Source organism: Moschus berezovskii, chromosome 24 (genome assembly GCF_049115385.1).
Source record: "Moschus berezovskii isolate FMDL1 chromosome 24, NW_MosBer_1.0, whole genome shotgun sequence".
Taxonomy (NCBI): domain Eukaryota; kingdom Metazoa; phylum Chordata; class Mammalia; order Artiodactyla; family Moschidae; genus Moschus; species Moschus berezovskii.
Window position 1 is genome coordinate 9,913,368 of NC_142483.1, and position 13,284 is coordinate 9,926,651.

The window sequence follows — 13,284 nt, forward strand, 5'->3', positions numbered from 1 at the left end:
AAAGGCGAGAGACCATTAGGAGGTGCAGAAAGAAGAAACGGGGTTCTTATTTCTCTCTCAAGCTTCCGAGCTATTAATATAGCTGACTTCCAAGGTTCTGGGAGGTGACCCTAGTCCGCTGCTCTCTGGGGTGCGAAAGCAGGCAGAAGACAGGAATGTGCAGCTTGGCAGGGAAACAGAGGGCACAGAGGGATTCTCAGTAACAGAACTGGAGTTGTATTAGGGAGAAGGAGGAGTTTCAGGGTGCAGTCAGCTGAGGACAGAGTGCATCCCCTCTAGGAGCTCATGCTAAAGCAACACAGCGATCCCCCAGGAATCTTGACTCTGTGAACGTGGTCCTGACAGAAGGCGCATGCAGGGAACACTTGGAATGCATGGGGACAGCACTTCAGCCTCTGATGGGGGTCCAAACTGGGCCTAGGTGGACATGGATGGCCAACGTCTTGATGAGCCATGGTTCAAGTGTAGGAGAGCAAGTTCAGGTCATAACAGCCATCCACCTGCAACACAAAAGACCATTAGACCTGACCCGCTCAGGTCAAAGGGAGCCACGCAGAGGGAAGCGATCACTCACATCAAAGCGGCCGATCCTTGTGGAGGTGTGGCTGGCCCGGATCATCTCTGTCAGCGCCCACATCTGCTGGACCTCGGAGGATACCCTGCTGGGGTCTGGGAGACCCTGCTCCAGAAGGAGGGGTCAGTGGCCATGGGTCTCTCCCCAGCAGGGCCCTTAGAACTCCAGAGAGGCCAACAGGGGCTGTGAGGCCCTCCAGCTGACATTCCCAGATGACTTGTGAAACAGGATGATGGGGCCTGATGTGCAGAAGTTGGCCCAGCCCCACCCAGAGATGCCTCAAATCCCAGAAGGGAGGTCCCACAGGGCGAACCAAGGGCCCTGGGTCCAGCCCCAGATTCTTGCAGAAAGGTGTCCCCTTGGGCTTGTGCTGGACACCAGAGCTGTTCACACATGGTTCTCACCCAGGGCGAGGGCTTACCTCAAGAAGGGGAGTGGGCTGTTCACAAGGCACTGGGTGGGACAGCCACTTTGGGAAGGTCATGGAAGGGCTCTGCAAAGCAAATGGTACTGCCCTGAGTAGGGCACAGTAGGAGAGCCCTGGAACCAGAGCCCAAGTTCCTGACAACAGAGAGAAAGGCCCCTGAGCCCCAGACACTGAGAAAATCCTTTTCAGGACCCAAGGGCACATAAACTACCTAAGTTCTTCTGCTATGCAGAAGGAAGCCCCATGAAGACAAGGGTCAGAAGCAGATTCTGGTCCATGAATGTTCCAGATATGAAAGAGGCAAGTAGCCCCCAAAGTCAGGAAACATGAGGACATGCCCTCACCTCTCATCATGAGCTTCCAGAATTCCCACCTGGCTAATTTCCCTGTGAGTCTCCCCATCCTTACCCATCCATTGCCACCCACACCCCCAGGCCTTCCAGCCACAGCTAGGAGCCCCGTGGAGAAAGGGCGAGCCAACAGCTTCGAGCTGGTCACTCACCTTTGGTCCCTGCTGGTAGATCTGAAGCTCCTCCACCGTGAAAGACAACCACAGTGGTGATGGCTGTCGCAGAATCAGGCGCAGTTCCAGTACTTGGGCCATGTCACACAGCATCTGACACACAAACACACAGACACACACACACAAGGACCCAGAGAGGCCTCAGCTCACTGCCCAGGAGCCAATCAGCAACGAGCTGAGGGGCCTTGGAAAAGGAAAAGTAGGTCCTCCAAGGCACTTAGCAAAGAACCACAACTCAGACCAGCCTTGCCCACCTCTCTTCGCGCATGTATCCTGGCCCAGTCCCCAGGCCCCTTGGGAGCCCTCATCTCAGCTGCCCTGGCCATGCTGAGTCCCAGCTGACCTGGTGCTTGAACAGCGATACATACTCCTGGGCTCCCTCCTCACTGTGCGGATCAGGCATCAGGCAGTAGTCCCGCAGGCAGGTCACCCACTTGGCTGGAGTGTGTGTTGAGGTATGCTGGCGAACACGGATGGTCAAAAAGGCTGTGTAGTAATTCTTAAACACGATCTCCTGCAACTAGGGCACACATAACCCACCAAAACAAATCAGACCAAGGTCCAGGGCTGGAGGGGTTTCAAAAGCACTACCTCTTCCTCCACTGAGGAATGGACTCTTCTACCAATCTAATAATTTCAATAAGAACCCACAGGGGCTTTGCTTTCCTAGAAGAACTCACAGTCTAAATAAGCACATCGTGCAAACAAACCATGATCTCAGGTCTCGCCGCATGTCCTTGATGCTGCGAGAGGTCAGAGCCCTACCTAACTCTAGAGGAGTCAGAAAATGTACAGATGAGTTCCTCAAGTGGACGGCCAAAGGGTAGAAAATGTAAAAGTAGCATACACAAAGGAGCACCAAGAAGCGCACCTGGCATACGCCTGTGACAGAGAGTGGTTCAGCCTAGTTACAGTAGTTCTCATCACTGGATATTCATCAGAATTAATCAAGGAGGGGATTCCCTGGTGGTCCAGTGGTTAGAACTCGGCACTTTGACTGCCAGGGCTGGGATTCAATCCCTGGTTAGGGAACTAGGATTTCACATGCCACGTGATGCAGCCAAAAAAAAAAAAATACTGAAGGAAAAATTTTTTAAAGTATAGGTGTACAGGCTCCACCCCAGACCTACTGAATCAGGATTTCCAGGGCTGGGCACTTTAATGAAGTCTCCCAGCCTAGAGCAAGGAACAAATTGAGTAAGAACCATACACTACAGGACAAAGTGGGTGGGGCCGAGAGGCAAGGAGGGCAAAGACACAAAGTGGCTCTGAACGTCAGGTCATTAGAAAGTGGACTTTGTCCTGTGTTAAGGTCCTGAGGTGTCCAGTTACTCCTGGCAACTGAAATCTGGAAACTGCAGCCACTGGGAAGATCCTGATGAGGTTTGAGTTGAACAGCAGGGTCTGTTGGAATGGGCAGGCAGCAGGTATGGGGATAATTCATTGTCAAATGATACCTAGACAGTGGCCAGGGACAAAATCACCTCGCACCTCTGTTTGGTTCAAAACTGTTATTTCGAGCACCTAGCCTACTATTCTGGCACTTCCGTGTTAACACCGTTCTGGACATGGAGGAGAGATTCTAATTAATATGTGTTAACAAAAGGAATAAAGAAATGGTTAACTGACTATCACGGGCGAGGTACAGCAGAGGCTTTCAGCAAACGATTCATTGCCTGGGACACGCCCGAGTTCCCAGATAAGCCCCGCCCAGGAGCCCCGGTCGCGCCCACAGGGCTTGCTCACCTCGAAGGGCGCGACGCTGGGGAAGGTGACATCGATGACCAGCACACCAGGCCGGCCTTGGGAGGTCCGCACGTCGCCCACCTGCAGGGCCACGGTACCTTTCACATGGCAGGGGACCAATACGCGGGACATGGTGGCAGCGGCCGCGACTACTCAAAACCGCCGCTCCAGGCCTCTGCCCAATGGTTCTTCCCGGCGTCCTCAGCAGGGCCTCAGGAACTACAACTCCCGAGAGGACTCGCTCTAGGCCAGCCCGGCCAGACACCGATGCTCGGGGCGGGCCGGAATTCGGAAGTGCTCGCGGAAGTGCTCCTTCAGCCAATCACTGAGCGAGCGAGCCGTAGAGGTCCGTCGCAGACCACGCCCAGGAACGGCCTAGCTGTCTGGATAAAGTCTGTGCTGAACTCTCTAGGCACCCGAAGTCTTGCTCCGTTTCTGCCGCTGTGCAAGGCGGACTTAATTTAGTGCGTAAAGTTACAAGCATGACTGAGCATGTCTGGAAGACATTGATTGCAGAAGTAGATATTAAGCCCCCCCCTCCTTTTTTTAAAGGGCAAAGGATTTGAAGAGAGAATTCATGAAAGAAGATAAATAGCCCATATGCCCATGAAAAGATGCCTAACATGAGTATTCATCTGGGAAATACAAATTAGAACTTCCCTGCACCCACTGCTGCTGCTAAGTCGCTTCAGTCGTGTCCGACTCTGTGCGACCCCATAGACAGCAGCCCACCAGGCTCCTCTGTCCCCGGGATTCTCCAGGCAAGAATACTGGAGTGAGTTGCCATTTTCTTCTCCGATCCTGCACCCACTAGACAGGCTACAATTAAAAACTGAGGAGAATGTGGAACCCTTATCCACTGATAGTTTCCTGCCTCTTTGAAAGCAGTTTGGCCATTCTTTACGGACTAAATTTATACCTAAAATATGATTCAGCCGTTGCACTCTTAAGTATTTACCCAAGAGAAATGAATTAAGCATCCATTCAAGGGCTTTATTCATAACAGCTAAAGTTTGGAAATAATCCAGATGTCCAACAGATGAGCAAATGAACAGATTAGCTAATTGTGGTATAGCCATACAATGAAATACTACTCAACAATAAAAAGAAATGAACATATCCACTTGTTTATCAATAGATGAATGGGTAAACAGTGTAATTACACAAAATGGAATTATTCAGCCTTGAAATGAAATTCTGGCACAGGCTTCAATATGGATAAACACTGAAAATATTACACTAAGTAAAAAAGCCAGATATAGAAGAGCAAATATTGTATAATTCCGCTGATATGAGGTACCTAGAAGAGGCAAACTCATAGAGACAGAAAGTTGAATAGAGGTTGCAGGGAGGGAGAAATAGAGAATTGTTGCTTAACAAGTACAGAGGTTTAGTTCAAGATGGATGGGAAAAAAAATCTGGAAATAGTGGTGAGAAATACACAGCACTGTGAATGTACACAAGGCCAATGAAGTATGTATACAGTGAAATGAATAAATGGTAAATTTTATGTCATGTATGTTTTACCACAATAAAAACAAATGAACAACTGATATACACAGTACCACCACTAGATGCAAATGTACTATATTCAGCGAAAGAAGTCAGACTCAAGTGAGTTCATATGGTATGGTCCCACTTATGTGAAATTCTAGAAAAGTGACAATTAATCTAAATAATATAAATCAGATCAGTTTTCTCTGGGGCCAAGGGTGAAGGGAGGAGATTGACTGTGAAGAAGTACAGGTGAATATTTGGGGATGATGATAAGGTTCTCTAACTTGATTGACTGTGGTTGTATTTCTTTAGACTTTTGTCAAAATTCATTAAACAATCCTTAAGATATGTGCATTAAAATTTTTTTTTTTTTTAATTTTTGGCTTCCCCACGGGGCATGTGGGATCTTAGTTCCCTGACCAGGGATCAAACCTGGCACCGGACTGCCCGGTGCCAGGCAAGTCTGCCAGGGACTGACCACTGGACTGCCAGGGAAGTCTCAATATATGTGCATTTTATTATATTATACTGCATTTGGGACTTCCTGGCTTCCAGTGCTTAGGGCATGAGTTCAATCCCTTGTCAGGGAACTAGGAACCCACAGGTCGCACAGCAGGGCCACAATAAATAAATATTGATTTTGGGGAAGAAAAGTATGCCTCAATAAAGAAATAAAAAATAAAGATAATAAGAAGAAAAAAGGGGTGGGAGGGAGGTTCAAGAGGGTGGGGACATATGTATGCCTATGACTGACTCATGTTGATGTTTGACAGAAACCAATACAAGATTGTAAAGCAATTATCCTTCAATTAAAAATAAGCAAATTTAGAAATGAACAAAAATAAGTTATACCCCAAGGAACTTAATTCGACAAGAGAAAAATTCACCATCATATTGATCATCACCACCATCCTTCCAGATACCTGTGGAAACAATGCCCCAGAAGTTGTCAGTTAAGCCTGCTTTATGGAGGCCATAACAAAGCTGAGGCCAGACACAGTTCAATGATTTCCCAAGCCAAGAAAGCAGTATGGAGTAGAGCTGGAACCAGAGCCTCTTTTGCATTCCTTGCTTATAAGTCAGAAGCCTCCAGGCAAACCCTCCACCTTTGGTGACCCCTGCCTTCTCTTTGTGAGGTCTCTGAGAGACACAGGCCCAGTGTAGCCCATGGAATTCTTATAGTGGGGCATCAAACAGACACAAAACCACAATTCCAGGCCAGTCCAAGGAGCAGTTTGGAGGAGCTGAGCCTTCCCAGCCCAGACCTAGAGGCCTCCAGTGACAGAAAACCCTCCCTCCTTCATTATAATTTGGAATCTTGGGCTTTCTAGACTACTCCCTGCTATCTCCGTTTTGACTCAGACTAACGACTCCTTGCCTGGGTCCTTCCAGGTTCCTGAGGGTTTCCCCTTTAGGGAGCAGCACTCCCTCCTGCACACTGGAGCAGTGGCTTCCCTACATTCCAGAGGACTATAGGCCTCCTGAGAATCAGAGGCCACAGACAGGTTGTGGTCTTCAGGGCTCAGCTCTGACAGCAGACACAGGCCCATGAGGGCCCTCACCACACATGAGTCTCACATCATATCTCTCTGGTAGACAGCTGCCTCTGCACCATATATGTATGGAGAGAGAGAACTCAACTGAAAGATTAAGTTTATGAACTTACAAACTGTTGGTTCCTGTGAGTACAGAGGCTGAGAACTCCCAAGATCTGCAGCTGGCAGATCTGAAACCCAGGAGAGCCAGAATGTAGTTCTTCTTTAAAAAATAATTCATTTTTATTTATTTGCTTGTGCCAGGTCTCAGTTGTGGCAGGCAGGGCCTTTGATCTTCTTGTGGCGTGTGGAGTCTTTATTTATTTATTTATTTTTTAGTTAACACAGCATGTGGGATCTAGTTCTCTGACTAGGGATTGAATCCCAGGATTTGGGAGCGCCACTGACTCTTAGTCACTGGAGCACCAGGGAAGTCCCACCAATGTGTAGTTCTAGTTCAAGTCTGAAGGCATAAGAACCAGGAGAGCTGATGGTATAAATTCCAGTCCAATAGCTGGCAGGCTTGGAGACCCTAAAAGACCTGATGTTTTGGTTATAGCCCAAAGGCTGGGGAAAAAAAGCAATGTTCCAGTTCAAGCAATCAGATATGAGGGGTTTCCTTTTATACTCGGCCTTTTTGTTCTATTCAGAAATTCAATTCATTGGATGAGGCCTGCCCATATTAGGGAGGGTAATCTGCTTTACTCAATCTGTTCAAATATTAATCTCAAAAACTAAAAAAAAAAGAGAGAGAAAAGAAATAAACCAATGTTAATCTTCCCTGGTAGCTCAGAGGTTAAAGCGTCTGCCTCCAATGCGGGAGACCTGGGTTCGATCCCTGGGTTGGGAAGATCCCCTGGAGAAGGAAACGGTAACCCACTCCAGTATTCTTACCTGGAGAATCCCATGGACGGTGAAGCCTGGTAGGCTACAGTCCATGGGGTCGCATAGAGTTGGACACAACTGAGCTACGGAACGGAATGGAATCTGACACAGAAACACCCTCAGACACACACCCACACACCCAAGAATGCTTGGCTAAATATCTAGATACTCCATGGTCATTTCAAATTGATGTATAAAATTAATCATCACATAGTATGGGTTTTTTTTCAGTATGTTTTTAAATTTCCACATATATAAGATTTTTTTTTCCAGTTTTCCTTATCTTATTGCTATCTAGTTTCATTCCATTATGACCAGAAAGGAAAAAATACTGTGTGATTTCAATCTTTTTAAATTTATTGAGACTTGTTTGTGGCCTAACACATGACTTACTCTGGAGAATGTTCCACGACCACTTGAGAAGAGTGTATATTCCAGTATTGCTGGTTAAAATGTTCTGAACGTCTCTGTTAGGTCTTGTTGGTTTACAGTATTGCTCAAGTCCTCCATTTCCTTATTGATGGTGTCTGGTTGTTCTAGCCATCATTGATAATGGAATGCTGCTGCTAAGTCACTTCAGTCGTGTCCGACTCTGTGTGACCCCATAGACGGAAGCCCACCAGGCTCCCCTGTCACTGGGATTCTCCAGGCAAGAACACTGGAGTGGGTTGCCATTTCCTTCTCCAATGTGTGAAAGTGGAAAGTGAAAAGTGAAAGCGAAAAAAAAAAAAGAAAAGTGAAAGCGAAGTCGCTCAGTCATGTCCGACCCTTAGCGACGCCATGGACTGCAGCCTACCAGGCTCCTCCATCCATGGGATTTTCTAGGCAAGAGTACTGGAGTGGCTTGCCATTGCCTTCTCCATGATAATGGAATACTGAACTATTATTGGAGCACTGTACATTTCTCCTTTCAATTCTGTTGGTTTTTGCTTCACATGTTACTATTTTGGGGCTCTGTTGTAAGATGTATGTACATTCATAACTGTTACATGTTCTTGCTCTATTGTACCTTTGATCAATGTTTTCCTTCTTTGTCTCTTGTAACCTGTTTTGACTTAGGTCTGATTTGCCTTACAGTCATACAGCCACCCAGCTCTCTTTTGGTTACTATTCAAATGGAATATATTTTTCCACCCTTTACTTTCAACTTCTTTATGCCCTTATAACTAAAGTGAGTCTCTTATAAATATATATATAAATAGACCAAAAAAAAAAAGAAAAACAACATTCAATTTGGGGAATTCCCTGGTGGTCCAGTGGTTAAGACTGGACTCACATGCTTTGGGCTTCCCAGGTGGCTCAGTGGTAAAGAATCTGCCTGCCAATGCAGGAGGTACGGGAGACGTGGGTTTGATCCCTGGGTTGGGAAGATCCCCTAGAGAAGGAAATGGCACCCCACTTCAGTATTCTTGCCTGGAGAATCCCATGGACAGAGGAGCCTGGTGGGCTACAGTCCATAGGATTGCAAAGAGCCAGACACAACAGAGTAACTGAGCATGCAACTGTTTTCACTGCCAAGGGCTTGGGTTCAATCCCTGGTCAGGAAATTAAGATTCCACAAACTGTGCAGGGTGGCCAATATGTAAATAATAAAAATACTATATATGTCATCTGAATGACCAAAATATATATTTCTCGTATATATTTGATCCTTATCCACAGTTTCTGGTTTGCAACCATTCAAAACTCTAGGAATTTCCTGAGAGATAAGAGCAATGGGATTATAGTTGGCTTCTTATCCTCAAATCCTGAAAACCCTTCAGGGAAAGTGACTTTTGGATCCTATCCAAGGGTGGGGGCTGATTGCAGGAGAACTTTTAGTCCCACTCCCCAGACCTCAAGGGAGGGAGAATGGCTGGAGGCTAAGTCAGTCACTAGTGGCCAATGATTTAATCAATCATGTAACGAAGCTTCCATAAAAACCCCAAAAGGACAGGGTTCAGAGACCTTCCGGGTTGGTGACTATGTGATGTGCAGAGAGTGGTGCCTGGAGAGGGAATGGAAGCTCCACACCCCTTCCCATGCCTGGCTCTTTGTATCTCTTCTTCTGGCTATTGATGGGTATCCTTTAATAATTCTCTTAGGATAAACCAGTAATCTAGTAACTAAGATGTTTCACTGAGTTCTGTGAATTGTTCTAGCAAGTTAATTGAAATTGAGAAGCAGGTCTTTGGAAGTTCTGATGTATAGCCAGCGGGTCAGAAGTACAGGTTGAGAAGAGTTGAGATTGGCAGCATAAGTTGGAGAGGGTTATTGTAAACTCAATATGTAGCCAATTGGTTAGAAGCACAGGTAACAACCTGGGCTTGTGACCTCTGTCTGCAGTGGAGGGCAGCCTTGTGGGACTGAGCCCTTGACACATGCAATTTGATTCTATCTCCAGATAGATAGTATCAGAATTGAGTTACACTCTCAAACACCTTGTGGGGAAACCTTATTCCCTGAAACAAGGTTCAGGGAAGCCTTATTTACTCCATTAAGTGTAGGGACTTCCTTGGCAGGCTAGTGGTTGAGAAACCTTGCTTTCACTGAAGGAGGCCTGGGTTCAGTCCATGGTTGGGGAGCCTGGATCCCACGTGCAATGCAGTGAGACCAAAAAATTGAAAAAAAATTCAGTTATCTTCTGTATTATATCACTTTAATTCTGTTCTTTCCTTTTTTGGCTATCTGTTTTGGTATATTTTTAAACTATTTTCTTAGTGGCTTACTTGGGGCTTCCCTGGTGACTCAGACAGTAAAAAATCCACCTGCAATGTGGGAGACCTGGGTTCGATTCCTGGATTGGGAAGATCCTCTGGAGAAGGAAATGGCAACCCACTCCCGTACTCTTGTCTGGAAAATCCCATGGACAGAGGAGCTTGGAGGGCTACAGTCCATAGAGTTGCGAAGAGTTGTACACAACAGACCAGCATGAATTTATAATAGTTATTTTATACATTTGCCTTTTAAATCATGTAAAAAAAGAAATCACAAATCACACCAAAAGTATCTTGATCTTGGCTTTTATATTTACCCATGAAGTTACCTTTACTAGTGTTCTTTAGTTTAAATAACTGACTTCCCTGGTGGCTCAGAAAGTAAAGTGTCTTGCTTACAATATGGGAGGCCTGGGTTCGATTCCTGGGTCGGGAAGATCCTCTGGAGAAGGAAATGGCAACCCACTTCAGTACTCTTGTCTGGAAAATCCCATGGACAGAGGAGCTTGGTAGGCTACAGTCCATGATGTTGCAGGGTGGGACACAACTGAACGACTTCACTTCACTTTATTTTAAATGATGGTTTCAAGTTACATTGTGTCCTTTCAAATAAACCTGAAACACTCCCTTTAGCATTTCTTATAGGGCAGATCTACTGCTATATTGTTGCTTATTTTAAATAAGTAAATAGGGACTTTCCTCATCCTCTTGTGTTTAAGACTCCACCCTTCCCCAGCAGGGGGCACAAGCTAGGTCCCTTCTCAGGGAGCCAAGGTGGTGCTAGTGGTAAAGAATCTGCCTGCCAACACAGAAGACACAGGTTTGATCCCTGGGTCAGGAAGATCCCATGGAAAAGGAAATGGCAACCCACTCTAGTATTTTTACCTGCAAGAGTCCATGGACAGAGGAGCCTGGGGGACTACAGTCCATGGGGTCACTAAGAGTTGGACACAACTGAACGATCTGAAGAGCACAAGGAGCTAAGATTTCCATGTGCCTGGCAGTGCAGCTAAAAAGAAAAAGTTTAAAGTTTCCTGTTTTAATTTCGAACACATAAACATCTACTCAAGAGAGATATAACTCACATTGTCCTTGGTTATTTTAAGAGTGGAGGACAGAGGAGCCTGTCATGCTACAGTCCATGGGGTCACAAAGAGTTGGGCTCAACTTTTGAAAAACAACAACAATGTTGGCACTGCCAAGCAAACTGAAGCAGGGTGGTGGTCTCAGAGTCCTGGGTGCCACTTACAGCCTCTGACTCCACTTGGTGGGTGTCCATGAGACAGGCTGCTTGTTAAAGAGGTGGCAGAACCTGAAGCTAATTTACCTTGTACGTGTAAAGTGCGTTTTCCTAATCTGAACAAGTTCCATTGCTTTCAGCTGTCACTCCGGATAAGGGTTACTACCAGGGTGGCGTATTTCAGTTTGAAACTGAAATTTCCAATGCATACAACATGCTGCCTCCCAAAGTGAAATGCTTGTCCAGGATCTGGCACCCCCAACATCACAGAGACAGGTGAAATACCCCTAAGTTTACTGAGAGAAAACTCAGTGTTCTCAACGGTTTAGGGCACTGGCTGGACTGCCACGATGACACAGAAGGATGTTGTTTGGGATTAAACTGTTTACTAATCTTTTGAGTTTCGATGATCCACTAAGTATTGAAGCTGCAGAACATCATTTGTGGGACAAGGAGAACTTCCGGAATAAAGTTGAAGACTACATTAAGCCTTAGGCCAGATGATGGGAGTAGCAGACTGCAAGGCCATGGATTGCGCATTAAAAAGTTTGTCTCCAGGCTTCCCTGGTGGCTCACTGGTAAAGGATCAGCCTGCCAGTGCAGAAGATACAGTTTTCAATCCCTGGTCCGGGAAGATCCCACATGCCAAGAAGTAACTAAGCCTGAGCGCCAAAACTACTGAGCCTGTGCTCCAGAGCCCAGGAACACAAGTACTGAGCCCACATGCCGCAACTATTGAAGCCTGCTCGCCCTAGAGCCCGTGCTCCGCAACAAGAGAAGCCACTGCAATGAGAAACCTGCACACTACAACTAGGGAAAAGCCCATGCAAACAGTGAACACCCAGCACAGCCAAAAATAAATAAAGAAATAAAATTAGATATTCAAAGAGAAAAGAAGTTTGCCTTCAACTGAAACCAGTTGTTTCCTCCCCAGTCGAGTAAAAAACCACTCCATGCCTGCCCATTACAGAGAGAGAGTTACACATAAATAGAGGAAGAAAATGTGTTTGGGGTTCTAAAGAGTTGTCTGCTCACCTTAACATATTTACTTTTTGGAAACTGCACTGTACAGGCTGTTAATGAGGTTCTCGAGAAGTTGTAATGAACTCAACATTGAGGCTAGAGCTGCCTTTGCTCACTTTCCCAAAGTCAGTTCCCTGCTCAGGTGATGCTAATGATGTGTTCATTGTAGCTTGCAGGTTGGCAATCAGAAACATGCTCGAAACTGTGATTGCACGCAAATTCTCTTAGCTCCTTCCACAAATGTTGGTCCTGCCTAGATGTTATGAAGCTTCCCAGAATGCATAGTAGATCCCTTAATGAAATGTATATTTTATTTAAGTATATTTTGGGACAGATTTGTTATTTGTACAATTTAACACTTCATTTGTTTTTCTATTTTCATTTAGTTTGTATTTTCATTGTATAGCACAGACAGAAAGATGTTAGGTCAAGCAACTTTTTTTTTGGGGGGGGTTAAGCAACTTTTGAAGAAGAATACAAAAAAAGATGAAAGGCAAAAAATAAAAAGCGCACATGTTCTCAAAATAAAAATTTTGAGATCCACTGTTCTAGGGTTTATACATTGTTAGATCATGGCTGTGAGAGAATGAATATTCTTACATTTAATCAACAACATCAAACTTCTTCCCCAAATGGTCTTTGTTTCCCAAACTAACAATAAGCAATAACCTTTTTCAAATGCTTCCTCATCTATCTCTTACACTGTTCTGTTCCCTGCTCTGGCCACGTTAGCCTCCCCATTGTCCCAGGCTTACAGGTTTACTTCCACCTGTTTGCTCACTCGCTTTCCTTTCTCCTTCTCAGCCCTGATATCTCCTTCAGTTCAGTTCAGTCGCTCAGTCGTGTCCGACTCTTTGCAACCCCATGAACCACAGCACGCCAGGCCTCCCTGTCCATCACCAACTCCCGGAGCTCACTCACACTCATGTGCATTGAGTTGGTGATGCCATCCAGCCATCTCATTCTCTGTCGTCCCCTTCTCCCGCCCCCAATCCCTCCTGGCATCAGAGTCTTTTCCAGTGAGTCAACGCTTCGCATGAGGTGGCCAAAGAATTGGAGTTTTAGCCTCAGCATCAGTCTTTCCAATGAACACCCAGGACTGGTCTCCTTTAGGATATCTGCTTACCTGACATCATAT

At 45.9% G+C, this 13,284-nt stretch overlaps 1 protein-coding gene and 1 pseudogene across 1 annotated transcript; one reads left to right on the forward strand and one right to left on the reverse strand.

The window, feature by feature from the left end:
• Positions 1 to 15: 15 nt before the first annotated feature.
• NICN1 (nicolin 1, tubulin polyglutamylase complex subunit) lies at positions 16 to 3,561 on the reverse strand. Its single transcript, XM_055413829.2, has 6 exons — positions 3,271 to 3,561; positions 1,868 to 2,044; positions 1,504 to 1,617; positions 996 to 1,067; positions 575 to 679; positions 16 to 500 (listed from the first exon to the last, which is right to left on the reverse strand). Exons 1-6 carry the CDS (start codon positions 3,400 to 3,402, stop codon positions 459 to 461), a joined length of 642 nt encoding a protein of 213 aa, XP_055269804.1. The 5' UTR covers positions 3,403 to 3,561; the 3' UTR covers positions 16 to 458.
• A 7,508-nt stretch (positions 3,562 to 11,069) lies between these two features.
• On the forward strand, positions 11,070 to 11,618 carry LOC129547529 (NEDD8-conjugating enzyme UBE2F pseudogene; annotated as a pseudogene).
• Positions 11,619 to 13,284: the final 1,666 nt, after the last annotated feature.

Excerpts from the sequence above, each read along its gene's own strand:
- NICN1 (XM_055413829.2), bottom strand. The coding sequence starts at position 3,402 with ATGTCCCGCGTATTGGTCCCCTGCCATGTGAAAGGTACCGTGGCCCTG. Across the intron at positions 1,618-1,867 it reads TATCGCTGTTCAAGCACCAG|ATGCTGTGTGACATGGCCCA; the intron begins GTCAGCTGGGAC and ends TTTGTGTGTCAG. Across the intron at positions 680-995 it reads AGCCCACTCCCCTTCTTGAG|GGTCTCCCAGACCCCAGCAG; the intron begins GTAAGCCCTCGC and ends CTTCTGGAGCAG.